Genomic DNA, 20,363 nt, shown 5'->3' with positions numbered 1-20,363 from the left:
TTTCCTGATTTATACTTTCCCTTTGCCAAATGTTTGCTTGTGCTTGTCCTTCATTTGTCCTGTTTCCTTGATCACAAGCCCAAAGATGACATCTTCTAAGCAATGAGAAGCATTTTCACTCTGCTCTGTCCAAACCATAGCATTCCACGTTCTACCTGTGGTTTTTCCCATTTACTAAGTCGTTTGAGTCAAATGCTAGCGGGCGGTTTGGCTTCTCAGACTTGGAACACTGACTGCTCTTGGAGGGGGTGTCATCAGCCCTGCTCGATCATGGAGAAACAAGTCGCCTCACACAGGACACTTAAGGAGTCACCTAGAAGGCGGACTGGCAGGGCTGTTTTTCTTGCTGAGCACAGTACCCTCAGCCCCTAAGAATATCTGGTGCTCAGGGTCTGCGAATCCTTTAAGTGCATAAGCGTCTCTGTGGGGAACGAAGGCACAGCAATCATTTGACTCGTACAAGGGTTCGCGCTGACAAAACGCGGCTCATTTACCAAGTCACCCAACTGGGTCACTGTGCAATGTGCACGCACTAAGCAATATGCGTAAACACGGCAGAAACTGAAGCCAATCTTCAGGCCCGGGCCCGGTGGCGGCGGAAACAGCAGGCGTCGAGTCCCCGGGAGGAGGTCTCCGAGCTGAGGGCGGACGGCACGGGGACGGCGACGGGGCCCCACAGCTTCCTGGCGGACGCCACCCAGAGCCCGAGGCCTTCAAACCCGTCTCCAAAGGCGGAGCACAGACAACCAGTAAAATATCCATCCCCGGGCCGAGGCCCGCCCGCCCCGCCCCGCCCCGCCCGTTCCGCCCGTTCCGCCCGTTCCGCCCGTTCCGCCCACTCTCTCGGAAGCGCGCGGTGGGGGCGGACCGGAAGTGACGCGCTTTCTGCGCGCCGCCTATCATGTATTTTTTGCGCGCTGCGCGCCGCTCGAGACTTGCGGGCGTCCCGGCATCTCCTCTGACCCGGCGTGATGGGCAAGAAGGGCAAGAAAGAGAAGAAGGGCCGCGGAGCGGAGAAGACGGCCGCCAAGATGGAGAAGAAGGTGTCCAAGCGCTCGCGGAAGGAGGAGGTGAGCGGGGACGGAAGGCGGGCTGGCCTCCTTCGTCCCGGGTCTCGTGCGTAGCCGGGCCCCCTGTGCTGGGCGCTGGGAGGGGCCGGGCTGAGCGGGCGCGCCTCTGCGAGCCTCAGCCCTCGATTTTAAAAGAGGGTACGTGATCCTCACGGCAGCCCTGAGCAGTGAGCGTCAGTGGAATAAGTAAGTGGAACTGTGGGGCGTTCCAAAACAGTTCTCTGTGTCTCTCTCCGTCTCTGTCTCTCCTTCTTCCTCCCTCCCCCTCTTACTCTCTTCCCCTCTTTCTCTCTATCTTTAGAAGTGTGTACACATGGATCAGTGCTGGGCTTAGAGGAGCGCTCTCTGCTCTTAATTGACTGTTGTTCACGGGCTCCCTAACCCGGGGCGGTTTATAGTGGTTAATGAGTGTTTGCTGTGTGCCAGGCATTGTGCTCTCTGGGCTTTAATTCTTACAACCAATTGAGTTAGGTAGCTTTGGCGTCTCCATCTGACAAGAAGTCAGAAGCTAACAGGTTACACGCAGCTCAGGGTCACACAGCTGTGAGGTGGCTTGGAGCTGGAATTTGACCGGGTGTCCCTGATCCAGAGCTCTTAACCACATACCCTTGTCCCTTTTCTTCCTAAGGCATTCGTGTCTCCATTTCCTCATCTGTCAAATAATGGGGTTGGGCTTTTTCTCTCCCTGTCTCCTATCATTTTTTGGCAGGGGGACTAAGCGAGTGGTCTTGGGGGACAACTTGGAGTTCTGCCCAGTGCAGAACTCATGTCTCAGATACCTGGTTGACACCTGCAAGTGGCTGTCGCGCAGATTCCTCCCCTTCTAAACTGTCCTATTGAAGCTCCATCTCTTCACCCTCCTGGGGAGACCTACATCACCTGGGCTCACTCCCCTCCAGCCACACAACTCTGTGCTGTGTCTCAGATATGCCACCTTCTTTCTGCACCTCAACCCCAAATACATTCTTCTACACTGGCTCCTTTTCATCTTTCAGCTTGTTGTCACCTTGGAGAGGCTTTCCCAGACTAGGCTGCCTGTGCTACCAGACCTGCCCTGTCCCAGCCCCTCGGCCCCGTGATTGTGATGCTCAGCCGCTTGAGAAGTGCTGCCTTAGAGTGGTAGGAGGGAAGCTTACCTGGCTTCTGGACCTTGTTTTAATCTGGTGAGATTTGTTCAACGTGCGGGCATGGGGAGCGGCTACTAGATTAACTGGCGAGATGTGGAGGAGGTGGGGGTTGAAGCGAGTCACCCGACAGCCACCGAACCAGAGTTGGGTCCCCTTGCCTGCACGCAGCAAAGCCAACCTACATACCCTGGGTTGTGGTGAGGGAAACTGCGGGGTTTATTGCAGGTGCCCAGTAAGGAGTCCAGGCAGCTGGTGCTCAAAAGACCCGACCTCCCTGAAGGCTTTTAGGGAAGATTTTTAAAGACAGGGTCAGGGAGGGGGTGCTGTGGGCTGTGTGATCAGCTTGTGGACATTCTTCTTGTTGGTTGGTGGTGAGGTCATCGGGAGTCAACATCATTAACCTGTTTCCAGCCTGTCTGAGGTCTGCGTTCCGGTGGGCAGCATGTAGTTAACTTCTTCCACCTGGTGAGGGTTTCCATGTCTGCAAAACAGCTCCCAGGACATGGCGCAGAGTATCGAATGCAGCTGTTGAGGAGGGACTAAAGGTCCTTGACTTTAAGATCAAACTATTATTATTTTGTCCTCCTTGACTCTTTTTTTCTTTCTGCATTTTCTCCCTTCTCTGATTAAATTTATTCTTTGGAACTCGGGAAGGCCTAGGAGGCTAAAGTTTTTCTACAGACAAGAGGCAGGCAGAGGACATGTTGGCGGGGGTGGGGGGTTGGTGGTGGTGGTGGTGCGGTTTCTTGTTCCCGGAAGGCTTCATAGGGTCCTGCTCAGTTACACGACGGCAGAGCCTGTGCTCCTAACTAAGGGGTTGATGAGGCCTGCTCCCAACCAGAGACGCCGCGCTCGTGCCTGCCCTCTCGTGATGGGGTTTGATGCTTCCTGCCGGCCTAGCCAGGTGGGTGTCAGTGCCACTCGCCCCAGGACTGATACAGCAGCTCTCCCTCCAGGCCTGCCGCTGCTCGTCGCAGCCACGCCTTCCTCCCACCTTGTTCCCGTCTTCCCTTCTCCCTTTAAGGAAGACAATTTCTCGGGTGAGTGACAGTGGGCTGGGAGCTCTGAGCTTACTGAGGCCCCTGCAGTCACTTCTCCACGCACGTCTTCCTGTAAGGGTGCAGCGGTTCAGTAACTTATCTTGAGTACCTAATTACACGTAGGAGTAGCAGGATGACGGGTGTTTTTGTGGACTCCCGCGAAGGTGAAAATTGGTAGAGCCAGTTGGGTCCTAATTTGTCAATACCTAGAAAAGTGGAAGCTACAGCCTAGCAGTTACCCACCTAAAGGTTAACTTTGGAAAAATTACCCCCAGCTACACAAAGACAGGTACTGGAACGGCCGAGGTAGTATTTCTTGTAAAGAAGAAAATTTTGGAGTTGACCCAGGATTGGTGCAGAAGCCATGTAGCTCCGCCACCATGACGACGAGCGGGTTCAGGGCATCAGACCTGCCTTTCAGCAGTGTTAAGCAGAAACGCGAGTTGCGAGGGAATGTTCAGTACGGTAACAGTTACATGGAATCGAGGGAATGTTCAGTAAGGTAACATTTACATGGAATCGAGGGAATGTTCAGCACGGTAACATTTACATGGAATCGAGGGAATGTTCAGTACGGTAACATTTACATGGAATCGAGGGAATGTTCAGCACGGTAACATTTACATGGAATCGAGGGAATGTTCAGTACGGTAACATTTACATGGAATCGAGGGAATGTTCAGTACGGTAACATTTACATGGAATCGAGGGAATGTTCAGCACGGTAACATTTACATGGAATCGAGGGAATGTTCAGCACGGTAACATTTACATGGAATCGAGGGAATGTTCAGTACGGTAACATTTACATGGAATCGAGGGAATGTTCAGTACGGTAACATTTACATGGAATCGAGGGAATGTTCAGTACGGTAACATTTACATGGAATCGAGGGAATGTTCAGTACGGTAACATTTACATGGAATCGAGGGAATGTTCAGCACGGTAACATTTACATGGAATCGAGGGAATGTTCAGCACGGTAACATTTACATGGAATCGAGGGAATGTTCAGTACGGTAACATTTACATGGAATCGAGGGAATGTTCAGCACGGTAACATTTACATGGAATCGAGGGAATATTCAGCACGGTAACAGTTACATGGAATCGAGGGAATGTTCAGCACGGTAACATTTACATGGAATCGAGGGAATGTTCAGTACGGTAACATTTACATGGAATCGAGGGAATGTTCAGCACGGTAACATTTACATGGAATCGAGGGAATGTTCAGTACGGTAACATTTACATGGAATCGAGGGAATGTTCAGTACGGTAACATTTACATGGAATCGAGGGAATGTTCAGCACGGTAACATTTACATGGAATCGAGGGAATGTTCAGCACGGTAACATTTACATGGAATCGAAGAACCCAAAACAATAACGTGCGTAGGTGAGGGGCACACAACGCGTAGTAAAAGTATAGAGAGATGGCGTGAGAGTAACGAGCCCTCCGTTCCAGAGAGTGGCTGCCTTCGGGAAGGTGAAGGGGGTACACACGGTGGGGGCGGGGTTGTGGGTGGCTGTTCAGGCCCAGGGGGTGTGATGCTCTGAGGAAAGGAGCTGAGAGGAAGCCAGTGCGGCTGGGAGAGTGAGGAGGTGGGGTGGGACGTGAGGCAGGCGAGGGAGGGAGAAGGGTCTGGAAGACCTGCTTTCAGGCCCTGCAGAATGTGGAGCCTGGGAAGGAGAGCCGGGGTAGTGTGGGGTGGGGTGGGGTGGGGTGGGAGGAAGGATGTGGGGGACAGATGCCAGGTGTCAGCATGAGCAGGGTGCTGGGCTGAGCGCTGAAGAGAAGGATGATGGGAGACTTTCCCGTGACAGACGTCGTGCATCACTGCGGGGTGGGCGGGACTACTGCAAACGCAGGGACTGAGGGCGGGAAGACTGAGTGCCAGTGCTACCCAGCTGTGCGCGGAAATGGGCGCCTTAACGTCTAAATTGGTTTCTGCGGCCCTTCTGCGAAGGTGGAGGCCTTCGTACACGGATTGGCTGCAGCTGAGAGATGGCGGGCCCCCACCGCGCAGGCGCCGTTCTGAGCCGACTGACATGTCTGGTTCATTTGGAGCTTATGTTTTATGTTGGTGGGAGGGAGGTGGCAACAAAATAAATAAGTGAGCAAGAAAGCATCAGACCCTGCTCTGCAGACAGCAAAGCAGGCTGGTGCGGTAGCCCAGGCCTGGGTTTCCAGGGGTGGCTGGAGGTGTTGGCGTGAAGTTGGGTGGGCTTGTCTGAGAGGAAGGCCTTGGGGGGCGGGGCGAGAGTTTGGAAGGAGGTGATGCACATGCCGTGCGCGGGAAGGCCAGGCCCTGAGCATTTGCGCATGTGTCAGGTCCTGTGTGTTTGAAATGGGAGGAGCAGGTTGTAATTCACCGATGGGACTGGACCCCGGTCAGGTCAGAGGGGCTGGGGAAAGCTGACCCAGGCATCTGGCCCCGTGACAGGGTTTAAGAAAACGTCTCACGTGTGGTGGCTTGTCTGTCTATAGGAGGACCTCGAAGCCCTCATAGCCCACTTCCAGGCTCTCGATGCCAGAAAGACTCGGATCGTGGAGACACCCTGCTCCCCACCTTCTCCAAGGTAAGCAGCACGGACTCTCCAGTGTAGCTTCTGACCTGAAGTTTTCTGGTATAGATTGGAAAAGTGCTTGAAGTAGGCACCGTGTTTTTGTAAGTAACCAGGCACTTGGGACATTTTCATCATGAAAACCCGCCAGATCAGCTCCCACAAAACATTTTTTTCACTTCCACTTAGGAAGAATGGGAGTGAGGCAGCTCAGCTTCATTGTCGTGTAGAAACACGGTGATGAGCTCTCCTGGCACAGCTGCTCTGCCCGTCAGGGAGGTTGTGTGGGCTTGGTTGCTCGCCACCTGGTGACAGTCTGTGGGCAGTCCATGAGCGTCTCCTTGCTTCTTAGGTTTCTAAAGGCCCATCACGGTGCGAAACTTAAAATCGTGATAGCTTTTTGCTGTGTGCGTTCATAATGCTTTCAAATTCTCGTGTGAAAAGTGTGACCATTAAGCGTAAGCTGTCTATTAGCCATTTTAGGTGGGTTTGTAGTTTATGTGAGGAGCTCCAGCATCTTTTGTGGGATTTGAGACCCTGTGGAAGGAGCAGGCTGTGGGGTTTCTTTTGCTTTTTAAAAAAGTAATTAATTAATTAACTTTAGGCTGCGTTGGGTCTTCGTTGCTGTGCGTGGGCTTTTTCTAGTTGCAGAGAGTGGAGGCTACTCTTTGTTGCGGTGTGCAGTCCTCTCGTCAAGGTGGCTTCTCTTGTTGCCGAACACAGGCTCTAGGCGCGTGGGCTCCAGTAGTTGTGGCTCGCGGGCTCAGTAGTTGTGGCTCGCGGGCTCTAGAGTGCAGGCTGAGTAGTTGTGGCGCACGGGTTTAGTTGCTCTGTAGCGTGTGGGATCTTCCCGGACCAGGTCTCAAACCTGTGTCCCCTGCATTGGCAGGTGGGTTCTTAACAACTGCACTACCGGGGAAGCCCCAGGCTGTGGTTTTCACTGGCTTCTTGCTCCTTTCTTCTCATCCCCTTGGCTCCGGAATGCCAGTTCTCTAATTTGATCACGATTCAGGCTCAGTAGTTCTTAGACTTGCTCCTGGCAGAGCAGGAGGCCAGACACGGAGTACGTCAAGCTAGGAGCCCAGGGAGGCTGAGTGACCCTGATAAGGAGATGCCGTGTCCTTTGGAGAAGGGGAAGTGCCTTAACTGCACGAGCATCCGGGGCTGTCTTGATCAGTTGAGAAATGATTTGCTTTGTTTCCCTCAGGCCTGAGTGGAGGCCTTGGTCTAGCACGTCAGGAAGGGAGGTGGTAAGAGTGCCCCCTCTGCTTCAGTGGGTGCAGGGCATGGCCCCGAATCCCACGACTTCGCCGCCGGTGTGCGATCATTACCTGTGCAGGGTCGGGAGCAGTGTGCTCACCCCTGAGCAGACACAAGCGACTTTGCAGCCGCTCCCAAAGTTGCAGATCCTTCTTATTCTTTGGCTCGTAAATTCCGTTAGGAGTCTGCTATTATTTTCTTTGTATTTATCATGTTATCGTTGAGGCCAAGCATAAGAGTCACACGTGGTCGGTGGATGTTTTCATCTGAATTGTTGAAGCGGTTAAGTCCTTGAGACCTTTGAGGCTTTATCTGTACAGCACCCCTGAGGGAATTCACTTTGAATGTGGGTTAATTTTTTTGGATGACATTTTTCCTAAAGTATGCTGCCCAAAAAGGCCAGGTGTAATGTCACAATGTGATGTGAGACATTGGCAGTTCCATGGGTCAGCTGGGAAGCTTCCTGGCAGAAGGGAGCAGTTGGAGCTGAGATGTACTGGGATGCAGATCTACTGGGTTACTCGGTGGTAACCTTAGTACCTTCTCACCTCCACCTCTCTATCGCATTATGGGGAATAACCCATGAAAATTACCAAGTTTAAGTGTGTGCGTCCCCACGTCTTGGCTCAGAGGTAGTTTAATGGGGACATGAGGATGAGGTGCTTGGTTGTACCAGAGCCCAGGGTGCACTTTCTTGACTTGAGGGTTTGGCTACAGCGTTTCTCAGCCTATAGAATGTCTCTGTCTACATTAAATCCCCAGGAGAAAAAGTTTTCAGATTTCCCAGACTTCCTTGACCTTGAAACCCTTTTCCCTTTGAGAAGCGTCCTGTGGGATTAACGTGGTGGAGGGCACCTTGGGGAATGCCGCTCTAAGGGTTTCTGCAAGAAGGGTATTTTCCCTCTCAGTCACCATACCCTTCATTACTTCCTGCTGCAATGGTCAGGACCTCCTTACAATTCCCTTATGGCTATTCCCTTGTCCTCGTGTGTGAAGTAAGCAGAAAAGTATTTGCATTTTCTAGATGGGAGGGATCTGGGTTGTATATTGAAATGCTTCAATACTGGACCTCTTGGAACAGTTTAGATTGTGATTTAAGAGGATAGACCTTTGAAACAGGAAGTTCTGGAAAATTGGCACATGAACAGGAGCCCCTGGGCTTCCCACTGCTGCTGATTTTCAGCCAAACGCTGTGTGAGTAGCCCCTGCCCTCGTAGGAGACTGAGCCGGGGTGTTAGTGTCTTGATGGTGAGGCTGCTTTTAAGGGCGGTGCCTCAGCTTCTGTCCTCAGCGCCAGGCTCCTCTTTCACAGAAGTTTAGGACAGGCACGTCCCTGGTGGTGAAGCCCTCTGATGGAAAGGAGAACGGCTCTCACTTTGGGCGTCACGTGGTTTGATTTTGTGTTGAGCTGCTGCTTGTGTCTCTTGCAGGTTAAACGCCTCACTCTGTGCTCATCCTGAGAAAGAAGAATTAATCCTTTTCGGAGGTGAATATTTCAATGGCCAAAAAGTTACGTATATATTTTCTTCTTTCCCTCCAAGTTTTCATGGGTCTCATTTAGAGGAAACTTCATTTTAAGCTGATATCAGATATTCATGGTCCTTGAACTCCCCTCTTGTGTGTTTACATGTCAGGACTGGCCTGGGCCATGGTCCTTGACAAGCCACCAGGGTCCTTTAGGGACCTTTAGGGTCGCGTCTCTTACCGCCTGCGTGAGGTGGGCCAGTACCCTGCTGTTCTTCCTCATGATGGGTTTCCAAAGGTGTTTGAATAGGGAAAGTGCTGATAAATTGCAGGGCAACTGATAAATTGTAAAACCTGTAATTTTTAGTTTTGAGCAGACCAGAAAGCCCTGGGTGTCAGAGCTATAGATGAAACAGCTCCAAAATCCTGAGTTCGCCTTCCCTGCGTGGCGGTCCAGAGATGGTCTTTGTCATTGTGTCATCACCCTGGAGGGCCCGGGGACCAGCCTTAGAAAACACGTTTCCTGAGGAGAGCTAGTGATTGAGATCCTACCTTCCACTTGCTGTCGCTTGTGTGGAAGCACCATTCGTGACGCTAAAGTACCTCTTCCTTTCTGCAGACTTTTTTATATAATGAACTCTACATCTACAACATCAGGAAGGACGCCTGGACTAAAGTCGAAATCCCCAACCCACCTCCGAGGCGTTGTGCTCACCAGGTGCGTGTCCGTATGGCCATCAGCCTCCCCTCCTCTCGCTGGGGCTCTGGCTCGGGATTCCACGACAGACCTTTAGAGCTGGTAATGGCGGGCCGCCTGGTATGGAGATGCTGGACCTTGCCCCTGGTCCTCGCTCTGCCGCCTCCAACTTGGCCTTGCTTCTGAGCTGCTTCACCCTCAGCCTTCACCTGTGAGGCTGGAGATGAACTCCTGCTCCTGCAGGTGGTGTGGTGCCTGGCGTGGAGCAGTCAGAAAAAGGCTCTTGGATTTGAGTGAGAGAGGCTCCCACAGGCCCAAGATCTGGTGACCAGAGAGATGAAAACAAGAAGACAGAACGGAAGGTGTCAGTGGTTACGGAAAGTAGCTATTGCAGAGTGAAGTGAGTCGTGCCCGGGGACGCTGAGGGAGCAGCGCCAGGTTGGCATGCTTTCAGCTCGTTTCCGCTCACCCCAGCGAGCTCCTTCAGAGCCGATGACTTACCAGGGAAGGAGTCCTGCTTTCGTGGTTCCACATTCGTACGCTCCACGAGGACAGGCATTGGTCTTTCTTGTCCATTATTGTACCCGGGACAGTGTTGGGGCTCAAAAGATAATCTGAAAGAGTGATACCTCTCCGGTGTCAGCCTACTGCGGCATGACTGAAACATCCCTCCACAGCGTGTGGTTCTCTCTTTTCTAACCCTGTGCTCAGAGTAGCCTCCCGATTGAAATGGGGTCTGTGAGGGGGAGCTGACTGCCTGAGCTGCATAGGTGTCTCATGCATAGCCGGGCTTGCAGGCATGTGGACTGGTTCGTCTTCTGGAAGAGAGGCATGCACTGCTTTCTGATTTAAAAGCTATACCTCAGTAAGACTAATAAATGGATCTCGATAAGTTCTAGTCCCTTCGCCGGAGCCCTCTCCAGCTCTGAGAATGCATCCACCCCAGGCCTCCAGGCCAAGCACTTAGTCCTGTCCTGTCCCATCCCGGCCCATCCGGCGGGGAGCGCTCAACGCCTCTCCAGTTCCTGGGCCCCAGGAACGCAGGCTGAGGTGCTTCTTTGATGTTCGTTTTCTTATCCGTTTTAATCCGTTATTGCCTCTGTCCTTGAAGTATTAGTGTCGTTGAGGTTTTTAGGTGCGTTCCTCTGGCAGGCTCCGGTTTGTGTGAGCATCTTGTGAGTACTTCATGAGTCTGAGCTTAGTGTTTCCCCTGTAGATAAAGTCGGCTTGCTGTTTACTCTGTGAATCTCACAACAAATCAGGGCCGTGGGAAACATAATTGCTTATAAAGTCTTTGCCTAAAGGTCATTACAGTTCAAATTCCACTACGTTAAATTCTGAGACATAAAAATTTCCTCATGGGACTTCCCTGGTGGTCCAGTGGTTAAGACTCCGTGCTCCCAACACGGGGCCCGGGTTTGATCCCTGGTTAGGGAACTAGATCCCACGTGCTGCGACTGAGACCCGGTGCGGCCAAATAAATAGATAAATAAATAGTAAAAAAAGTTTTCTCCTCGGGATGGACGAGGTTGTGAATGTGATGATAGAAGCCACGTTCTGTATCTTGAATCGGGCAAAATGAGTAGAAAGAGAAAGCTTATACGTGGACCCTTCGTTCTGTCTTTTCTCTAGATTTTCGGGGGGTTATTTTACTTTGTTCATTCATTCGTTCATTTAGCTGTGCTGTGTGCCTTGTGGGATTTTAGTTCCCCAACCAGGGATCGAATCCGTGCTCCCTGCATTGGGAGCGTGGAGTCTTAACCCGTGACTTCCCTGGTGGTCCAGTGGTTAAGTTATTTTAGCGTGTAATTTGAGAGTTCAGTGGCCTTTTCTGAAATGAATACAGCCAGTGAGAGAAGGGAAAGGGTCACGAGGCCCATTGAAGGTGCGCCTGACGACGACCTGTCAGGCCTCACCTGTCAGGCTTTGGCAGGTGCTCCCCTCCTTGGGCACCCTCCCTTGGGGAGAATGTTCAGACGCTCCTGCCTGGACGGGCTGACGGGACTGTTGAGGATTGAGGCGTGGGGGAGTGGGAGGTGCGGGCGCAGACGGAGTTCACATTTTGTTACTTGCCTGATGGTTTGTTTCTCCCCAAGCAAGGACTAACTAAACTCACTTGAAACAAAATGCATTCTCTCATACAGTAGAACAGAAGGTTCCTTATGGTTAAAAAAATGTCACCTCCGTTCTCATCGGCCTTGGTGCAAGCATGAGCAGTAAGCCGTTTATGTAGAAGAGTCAGCGTTTACAAAATGCCTGTTCCTGTGTGAGCAGAATTGCACCGACAGTGCCCACATGAGCTGCAGGGAGTGTTTTCCTCCAGCGCAGTCACAGCTTCGTTGCCGTCCATCTGAGAAGGTGTTGCAGGCTTGTTCCTTGGGAAATTCTGAGCATCTTTAACATGCAAGGCACTCTTCTAGAGCTGGGCTACAGCGACAAAAAAGACACACTTGCCGTTCTTGGTGATGCCCCATATTTTGTGTTTCCTTTGGTCCTGATGGCCTGGCACGTTTTTAGGACTTGGCTTTCACAAAGCTGACGTATGTGGCTGAAGTCAGAATCCATTCAGAGTCTGTATGTTGTTTGGACTCCATTGTGCCTTTTTTTGGAGAGTTGTGAAGTTAAGGTTTTCTAGACATGATTTTATTCCAGTTAAGACAACAATACAGAAACCCAAACACCTGGGAAGCATACAGCCTCGTGGGCCAAGTAGCAAAGCAGATGCTGGCTAGGACAGCCCTGCCTTGTATGGGGAGCAGTGCCGTCCTACTTTGGTCTCTGGGCAGTGCTTTGCCTCTTAGATCCAGGGAATGTTGGTTGTTTACATGTTTGTTTATTATGTTCATGTTTTCTCCTAAGTCTTTGGACATATTTATAAGTTTTCAGGTCCTTGTCTGCTGATTCTCTCATCTGTATCATTTCTGGTCTCTTTGTATTGACCAACCTTGTTGATGTGGGTCAGATTTTTCTGCTGGAACTGTGTGGTTAGATGATAGATTTTGTGGATGCAAAAGCAGATCTTAGGGAAGCCTGGGCAAGCCCCAAAGCTGAGATACATCCCTGAGCACTAGGGCGGTTCTTGTCTTTTCAGATTCTCACATGTCTTCGCATTCACAGCATTCCCCTGGGGTCTTCATACTCCTTCTCTGTCAGCTTGTCCTTGTTGAGATGCCTTCTGCAGTTCCAGCCTGGCCCACAAGGAGACAGCGTCCTCAGTCTGTGTCACGCCAGTAAAGTGGGTGGTGTTTGGGACGCCCAGACCCCTCCTGCCGTGAGCATGACGCCATTCAGCAAAGGGCAGCTGGAGGGTTGACTGTCTGCGTTTGTTTTCATTCATCAACAGATGATGCGTTTCATTCTGGTAGGTGGCTCAGCCTCGTGCAGGTCACCGTGAGCCTTTGGAGGCGCTCTCGGAGGATGGTAGCTCTGTGGCGTGGCCTTGCTGGGGTCTCTAGTGAACGCCCTGGGTATTCAGTGGCACCTGTCACTCTGGTTGGAGCTTGTCTGTCTCCGAGCCCCCCGTGAGCTCAGGTCGTTTTCAGGTTTTCAGCCTCACAGTGATGGTGCCCACCGTGTGCCCGGCCTCGGGTGGTCTCAGTCTGCACACGTGCACCTTAGTGTTTATGGGCTCCCGGGGAACCCAGCCAGACTTCAGGCTGCTCGGCCCTGCAAATTCCAGCTGCCCCAGCATCCGGGAGCTCTGGCTTCTGTTTCCTCAGCTCAGCAGGACCACGAGGCTGTGAAACTGCCTGTGGGGTCAGAGGGCTGACCTTGCCCGTTTACCGTGTCTCAGGATCACGGTCCTGCACGTCGTGCTGTCTGGCTGTCGTGCTTCATGGGTTTTGTCCAGTTTTCTCCTTGTTTACGGTGGGAGGGCTGGCATGGTGCTGATTGCTGAGCCTGGGCAGAAGTGGAAGTTATATGCCTGTCCCTATAGTTTTCATCTTCTCTTGAGTAGTATGTTAGCTCTTTCTTGGTGTTTATGGTCTTTGAGGAGGAGGTTAATACAGAGCCTTCAGATCACTGGCCATCAATCCACCTTCGTGTCGTCCCCAGAGTTCTGCCTGTGATGGGACGTGGGAGACACACTCTGGTCGCAGTCTTTTTTCTTGCCTGGAGTTTGACTTCATTTTTTAAGAATGACTCTGAAAACTGATTATGTAAGTAATAAATATTCATTGTGAAAAAAAAAATGAAGATAATGAAAGCAGCGTAAGTCCATTGTCCATTCTTCCAGAACTCCTAATTTATATTTTCTGCATCTTTTCTCTGCACCTGTGATTCATATTCCTATGCATTTCATATTAGTTGGACTGTACGCGTACATACGTGTGTATACGTGTGTGTGCACGTATGTGCACGTGTATGTGTATGTATATATACATACATTCTCCCTGTACCGTTCTTCCCAGTTAATGCATTATTTGTGGTGTTATCCTGGGACATTCAGTAGCTTCTATAATATGATATTTCAAAACTACATTGTATCGAGTAGCGTGAAAGTACTACCTAAACTTCATTAAGCTCAAAAAAACGTGTTAGGTTTGGGCCTGAGCTAATCCTCACGTCTGGTTTAAAGATTTGAAGTGGTCAGTGTCTTTCTTTATAATTACTGGGGTTTTAGAGTCCTAGGAAGCTGGCTTGTCTCGATAGGTCAGTCCTGAGAGGATGCACAAGACTGAGTGAAAATGGTGGGGGGGGGGGCACATCACCCTAAGTGTGTCACCAGGACCCTCCAGTTAGTCCAGGACAGGAGCGGCATCGGTGATGGAGCCGCGGTTCTGCAGCGTTAAGCTTAAGCGAAGGACCGCACTGCAGTGCAAGCCCCAGGGTGCTCGGAGGGTGCCCGGGGCGGGCCTTCTGGGAACCACCATCTGACCGCCCGCTGTGTGCTTGCCCGTGGCGGTTTGCGAGGGCAGGAGGCCTTCACACGGGCTGCTTTGGAGCACCTGGCGTCTAGCTGCCCCCGACCCAGTTCCCCTGCCCTGGCCACACTGTGCCTGCTGCCGTTGGCACTGCACGTGAGCCCCTGGCCAGACGGCCCCTTGACGGGTTCCCGTCCTGCACCCCCTTGGTGTGAAGGACAGGCCCAGTTGCCTCCTTCGCTGTCTGGGCCCAGGGCTGGTGACTCTCAGGGCGGGCTGGCCCACCAATGGCTTGTGTGGCTCTGTCAGCCCAGGCGGTCCCGCCTGGTTCCCACGTGGCCTGTGAGTCCTGGGCCTTCAGCAGAACCACAGAGGGGCAGGATACGAGAAGGACCTGACGGGGCAGGCATTTGAAGACGAGGTCAGGGCTTGGCACCGGGTGTTCTGGGGGAGGGGCTCCGGTTTTCCCCGAGAGCTGTATGGCTGTGCCCTGACCTGTCACCATTCTCTCAACAGGCTGTGATGGTGCCCCAGGGCGGCGGACAGCTGTGGATCTTTGGCGGGGAGTTTGCCTCTCCCGATGGAGAGCACTTCTACCACTACAGGGACCTCTGGGTCCTGCATTTGGCCACCAGGACGTGGGAGCAAGTCAGGTAAGGTGAGGAGCGTGACCCCTGGGCCCGCCCCTGCCCCGTGCCGGCGTCTGGGGTTCACGGTGACGGGGTCGGCTCTTGTGGGATAATTCCAGGCCTCTGAGGAGCGCGGTTGCCCCGCCTGGGAGACCAGTCTGGCTGGTGACCAAAGTGAGGGAGGAGCTTCCCCTTCGCGGAGCGGCCCTGCCCGGTGCCGGCTGCCTGACATCTGGCTTCGTGGAAGGCATTGCCAGGGTCTCTGGGACCAGCGCCGCATCCGGGCTCGTTTTCCTGGTCCTCCCCCCCCTCGTCGGCGTCAGCAGTGGTCGTATTTTCCTGGTCCTCCCCCCCCTCGTCGGCGTCAGCAGTGGTCATGTTTTCCTGGTCCTCCCCCCCTTCGTCGGCGTCAGCAGTGGTCATGTTTTCCTGGTCCTCCCCCCCCTCGTCGGCGTCAGCAGTGGTCATGTTTTCCTGGTCCTCCCCCCCCTCGTCGGCGTCAGCAGTGGTCATGTTTTCCTGGTCCTCCCCCCCCTCGTCGGCGTCAGCAGTGGTCATGTTTTCCTGGTCCTCCCCCCCCTCGTCGGCGTCAGCAGTGGTCATGTTTTCCTGCAGTTCTCCTGTCCGTTTATCGCCCCGGAGGCAGCTCTGGGTTTCATCTTGCTGCCCATGGAGTGCCGTGTCGCTGAGAGGAGGTACCCGGCTAGGTCCGCTTGATGTAGGAATAGTGGAAGCGTATCAGAGGAAGGACAGGGAAGCCTTTATGTCACTGTTGAATAAAGCAGGCTCGGCCATCGTTGGTGCTCGATTCCTGCTTCTGTCGGTGACATTGACGTGTGGTTGTCACGTTCACCCCTGCAGTCTCCGTGGCCAGAGCCACACACCTGACTCTGTAGAGAGACGGACGGTGTGTCTGCATATAAATTATGTACAAGAAGAAGCCTAGTAGCGTGACGGACTGAAAGTCGAGTCAGTGGCTTTGCCCTCGTGGGGCGCATGCGTGGCTCTGGGGCACCAGCTCTGTATTGTTAAAGCGGCCGCCAGGCTCCCCGCCTCAGCGGAGCGGAATTCGGGGGGGTACAGGGCTGCTGTCAGGTCCCGGGACTTGCATCCAAGGGAGGTCTCTGGAGGGTGTGCTCCGTGGTCCCCTGAGGGGCCTTTTAGGAGCCCGTGAACACCCGGCTGTCGGCCTGCTCAGATCGGCTTCCAGCCTGGAGTGTTAGACTAGCCGTGTGAAGAGTTGACCGTGAGAGTGATTGGAAGGTGCTCAGAGATTCCCAAGCTCGCTAAGCTGCCGGGGAAGCTCTGGAGAGCAGTCCTAGTAAAGTTGGACCCAGGGTGAGCCTTGGTGTGCTCTCCCGAGCGCCGCCTGCATCTTCTTGTCTTACTTGCTTTGGGAAAGGCATGGCAACTAAGAACTTTTCATATTAGAAATTGATTTCAAAAAAAAAAAAAATTGATTTCATTGTGCATATGTTGAGACCTAGTCATTTTCATTTTCCCCGTAATTTAAAGAGTGTTCAGGCCCAGAGCATGTACCCTTTTTTGTCTTTCTTGCTTTGCTTCAGTTATTCTTTTCAAAATCCAGTTGTTAGGTCTTTTGTTCACTTCTGGCGAATCGGTTCTTGATGTTTTCGTTGCATTTTTGTCAGCTTTGGTAGCTTTTGCCTGTAGCGTATGGGTGAGGGACGGTGAACGGCCCCGTGGGGCCTGCAGCACCCGTGGGGCCTGGTGTTGATGGTGGTGGCATGTTGTGGGCTGTCCCGCAGTGCCCTGCCGGGCTGTGCTGTGGCGCGTGCTTTCTCGTGGCCTCCAGACCTTTCCGCTTCTGTGACAGGTATTGCAGGTGTTGGCTCCAGGGAAGCAGGGAGGCCCTAGTGCCGTGCAGTCAGTGCCCTTTGCAGAGCTCGCCGGGTCTGCTGTCCCGAGCCTCGCCTCACTGCGCGTCGTGAGCTGTGTCCCGGCGTCGTCGGCCCGGTTGCGCCTGCTTGGCATGCGAGGCCTCTGTCCTAAGTCAGAAGTTGTTCCTGATGAGCAGGTCTCTCATTACCTTTTTGCTGATTGTAATTAAAGTGGGAGAATTCCTGAAGGTATACTGGGGAACCTGCGAAATGCTAATGTGAAGGTTCAGAGACAGAACTGAGCTGCCTCTCTCGGCACCCCTGTTCTAGCCTGGATAGAGTGGTGTGGCGGGGAAAGGGTTAGGCGCTTTATTTCTTGTCTTTTTTGTCTACAGCATCTTTTTTTTGAGCCTACCTTCTGGGCCGTCATCTCTGGTTCTCGGTGGGGAGATGGGCAGCCGGGCAGAGCTGCGCTGAGCTGTTCTCTTCAGTGGCCAGGGTGCGGCGGTGCATTTCCCCAGAGCCCATGGTCCCTGCGGGGCTGAAAGTTGGGGCACGGAGGGTCTGTCCCTGGCTTCTCCTCTTAGCCTGTTTGCCGGGAGATTTTAAACGACCGGCTCAGTTTCTGTGTTTCTGCTGCTCAGCCCAGTTCACTCACTACTGCTTCACGTGCCTGCGGTTCCCAGGTGCGTGGTGTTCGAGGCTGGCTCTGTTTTTAAGGCCCCTGGTGGGGTGCAAGAAATCGGAAGCGGTGTGTGAGAGATACTGTGGGGTGACGACCTCCGTTCCCCTTTGTCGTCGTGGGCGCTGGGCTCGGTGCCTGGGCATGCGCACAGCCGCAGCCCTTCCCCTGCCCTGCCCCAGCGTGTTCTGTGAGACCAGCGAGGAAGGTGTGCCCTGTGTGGCCCGTTCCTTGCTGTTACAGTGTCTGCAGCCACTGTGTGTAGGGAGCAAGCACGCCTCAGGGAAGGTTCCCTGAGTGAGTCACACACCGGAAGCCACAAGAGGGTGACTGTCTGACCATGGGAAGTGTTAAGGTTTTTGTATCAGGAATGATGCCACCAGGAAAGTGTGGGAGTGGTGCCAGGTTTACAGCATGAAGCGAGCTTGTGTTCAGGATAGAGACTTTGTGTAGAGTAGTGAGCGGCCAGCGGCCTGACGTGAGAAGGCAGCACGAGTGGCTCACACGGAAGGCCGGCCTGTCAGGCGGCGAGGGCTGGGCAAGCAGGGGTCCCTCCCGCTGGCTGAAGTGTCGCCCGCAGCACCTGTGGTTCCAGCGTCCTGTTGCTTGCGCCTGCCCCTCGACCCCATGTGCGCTGTTAGGAGTATACCCTAAAGAAATGTTCCCTCTCATGTTGTACAAAAAAGCTTGTGCAGAAACCTAAGGTACAGAGCAGCACGTGCCTGAGTGTGTGTGCACGCACGTGTGCCTGCAGACTGGGCCAGAGAGCCGGTGCAGGCACACGTGCGTGCACACACGCAGTCCAGAAGGGTCTGGATGTTTCCGGGTTTTCTTCTGATTCCTTGATCTTCTCTTCCCACCTGTTCTAGTATTGCTCCATTTTAATCACTATAGCTCTGTGGTTTATTTGGATAGCAGGAAGGTTTTTCTCATTTACTTAAAGCATTTCTTTGTCATGCACTCATTTTTTTTTTAATTTTTAAATTTTTTTAATATTTGGTCGCATTGGGTCTTCCTTGCTGCGTGCGGGCTTTCTCTAGTTGTGGCGAGTGGGGGCTACTCTTTGTTGAGGTGCGTGGGCTTCTCATTGCAGTGGCTTCTCTTGTTGTGGAGCACGGGCTCTAGGTGCGCGGGCTTCAGTAGTTGTGTGCAGCCTCAGTCGTTGTGGCTCGTGGGCTCAGTAGTTGCGGCTCACGGGCTCTAGAGCGCAGGCTCAGTAGTTGTGCATGGGCTTAGTTGCTCCACGGCATGTGGGATCTTCCTGGACCAGGGCTGGAACCTGAGTCCCCTGCATTTGCAGGTGGGTTCTTAACCACTGTGCCACCAGGGAAGCCCCACTCATTTTTTTTCATAAGAGCTTCAGAATGTTCAAGTTCTGTTGTATAAACGTTCCCGTGGGATTTCGATTGGCTCGCAGTTTGTCGATTTCACCTAGGGAGAATCGACGTCTGTCTAATCCTTAGCCTTCCCAGTCGGGAACATTTCACTTCTCTCCTCTTAGGAGTCTCAGTTAGGTTTATGTTTTATCCTCCAGAAACATTTAAACCGGCCCAGAGGTAGAGTTTCAAAGTCAGAGGGCATGTGTTCCTGGAGCCTTGTCCCCGGGTCTGACTTTCTCCCCAGGCACTGTGGGCACAGCTGTCTGCAGCGCACAGGTGTTTTGTCTGGGGCAGTTCTTACTGCCCTCGCTTCACAGTGTAGCACATACTTAGTCCGCGGGGTGGCTGCCCTGTCTGCACTTTGGAGGGGGTGTCTTAAAGAACTTCCAAGGTTTCACAGCAAGAGTCGGTGGTGGAGTGGCTGGGAGACTTGTCAGCCTGGGGAGATGGCTCACAGCTGAGAGGATACCTCTCTGGGTGATTCTTGGGCTTCCGTGCACCGATTAGCACCTAGGGAGCTCTGAAAATGCATGTTCCTGTCCTCGTCCCCCTAAACATCAAGTCTGATTCAGAGCCGCTTTAAGATGGGGCTCAGGAATCTGCATTTGACAGTAACCCCCCACCCCCCTTAGTAACCTTGATCCAGGCGGCCCTGGATCACAGCTGGAGGCCTCGCCTACTGGCGCATCTCAGGCATACTTGGAGCACTGTTCACTAATGTGAAAACGTCGGCTGCCTTTTCAGAAGTAAGAGAACTCATGTAAAATGCCTCTTAGATCCTTCACAATGAAGAACGGTGTGGGTATTGCTTTTGTAATTTACTACTTATTCCACAATGAAAGCGTCACCCCACTGTTGTTGGCAGGGCTGTGCATGCCTAATTGACGAGGCCCGGTGTAGCAGCGGAAGCAGGCCGACTAATTACTGAAGTTGGTCTATCGATCCTGGGGGCTGGGTTACAGCCCGTGGGGTTTTGCCTTGGAGCTGCCGCCGCTCGGAACTGGGCTTGGTTATTAATAGGCAGACACAATGGCTGCTGTCTCCTCTGTAATTTTTTCTTACTGACCTAAAAGAAAAGGGAAGGCGCTTCAGCCGAAATGAAGGCTGATATTGCTATTTCTGGGGAAAATCACTGAGTCTGGGGGAATCCACACGGTGTGAGCTCAAATCATGGGAAAAGTGCAGGAAGAGGTCCCTGTGAACCAAATTTATTCAGTCTCCAGGGCTTGGCCCGGCACTCTGCATTCTTTTTGCCATGCTGCAGGGCTTGCGGGATCTTAGCTCCCTGCCAGGTTTTGAACCCTCACCCTTCGCAGTGAGAGCACCGAGTCCTAACCAGGGAATTCTGTGCATTCATTTTTTAGGAAACATTCTTCACTCCCGTGGGGGTAGTTTTACGTTTGGGGAGACTGAGACCAAGAAAAGCTTACATAACAGTAAAGGCCGGCAGAGGCAGAGTTAAATCAGTATGTGGTATATGTGGTCCCTTTGTGGGCTTTTAAGCAGGTTTTTCTCGTGGGAGGGCAGGGTGATTGATTCCCAGGCATCCGCTTTGTCTTTCAATTTTGCCCTTCTCGGGTTTCATCTGTAGCACTGTTTACAACGAGCAGACCCTTAGGAGTCTGTATTGTCTTCCTTTATGCACATTCTCCATTCTTGCAACGTTTAATGGACATCATAACAGTTTGAAAATGAGAGGAAAGGTCGTAGTGTTACTAACGTCAAGAAGACCAGAGCTTA

General features: G+C 52.7%; 1 protein-coding gene across 1 annotated transcript in view; it reads left to right on the top strand.

Moving 5' to 3' along the window:
- The first annotated feature begins 967 nt into the window (after positions 1–967).
- KLHDC4 (kelch domain containing 4) overlaps positions 968–20,363 on the top strand; it is a 56,986-nt gene continuing 37,590 nt past the window's right edge. Inside the window, exons 1-5 of the mRNA XM_065898416.1 lie at positions 968–1,070; positions 5,730–5,821; positions 8,497–8,575; positions 9,150–9,248; positions 14,609–14,745. Coding sequence (XP_065754488.1) covers positions 972–1,070; positions 5,730–5,821; positions 8,497–8,575; positions 9,150–9,248; positions 14,609–14,745 — 506 coding nt within the window. The 5' untranslated portion in view covers positions 968–971. The remainder of the gene's footprint in view (positions 1,071–5,729; positions 5,822–8,496; positions 8,576–9,149; positions 9,249–14,608; positions 14,746–20,363) is intronic.

Source organism: Phocoena phocoena, chromosome 20, assembly GCF_963924675.1.
Source record: "Phocoena phocoena chromosome 20, mPhoPho1.1, whole genome shotgun sequence".
NCBI lineage: Eukaryota > Metazoa > Chordata > Mammalia > Artiodactyla > Phocoenidae > Phocoena > Phocoena phocoena.
This window is presented reverse-complemented; position numbering and strand designations above follow the sequence as displayed.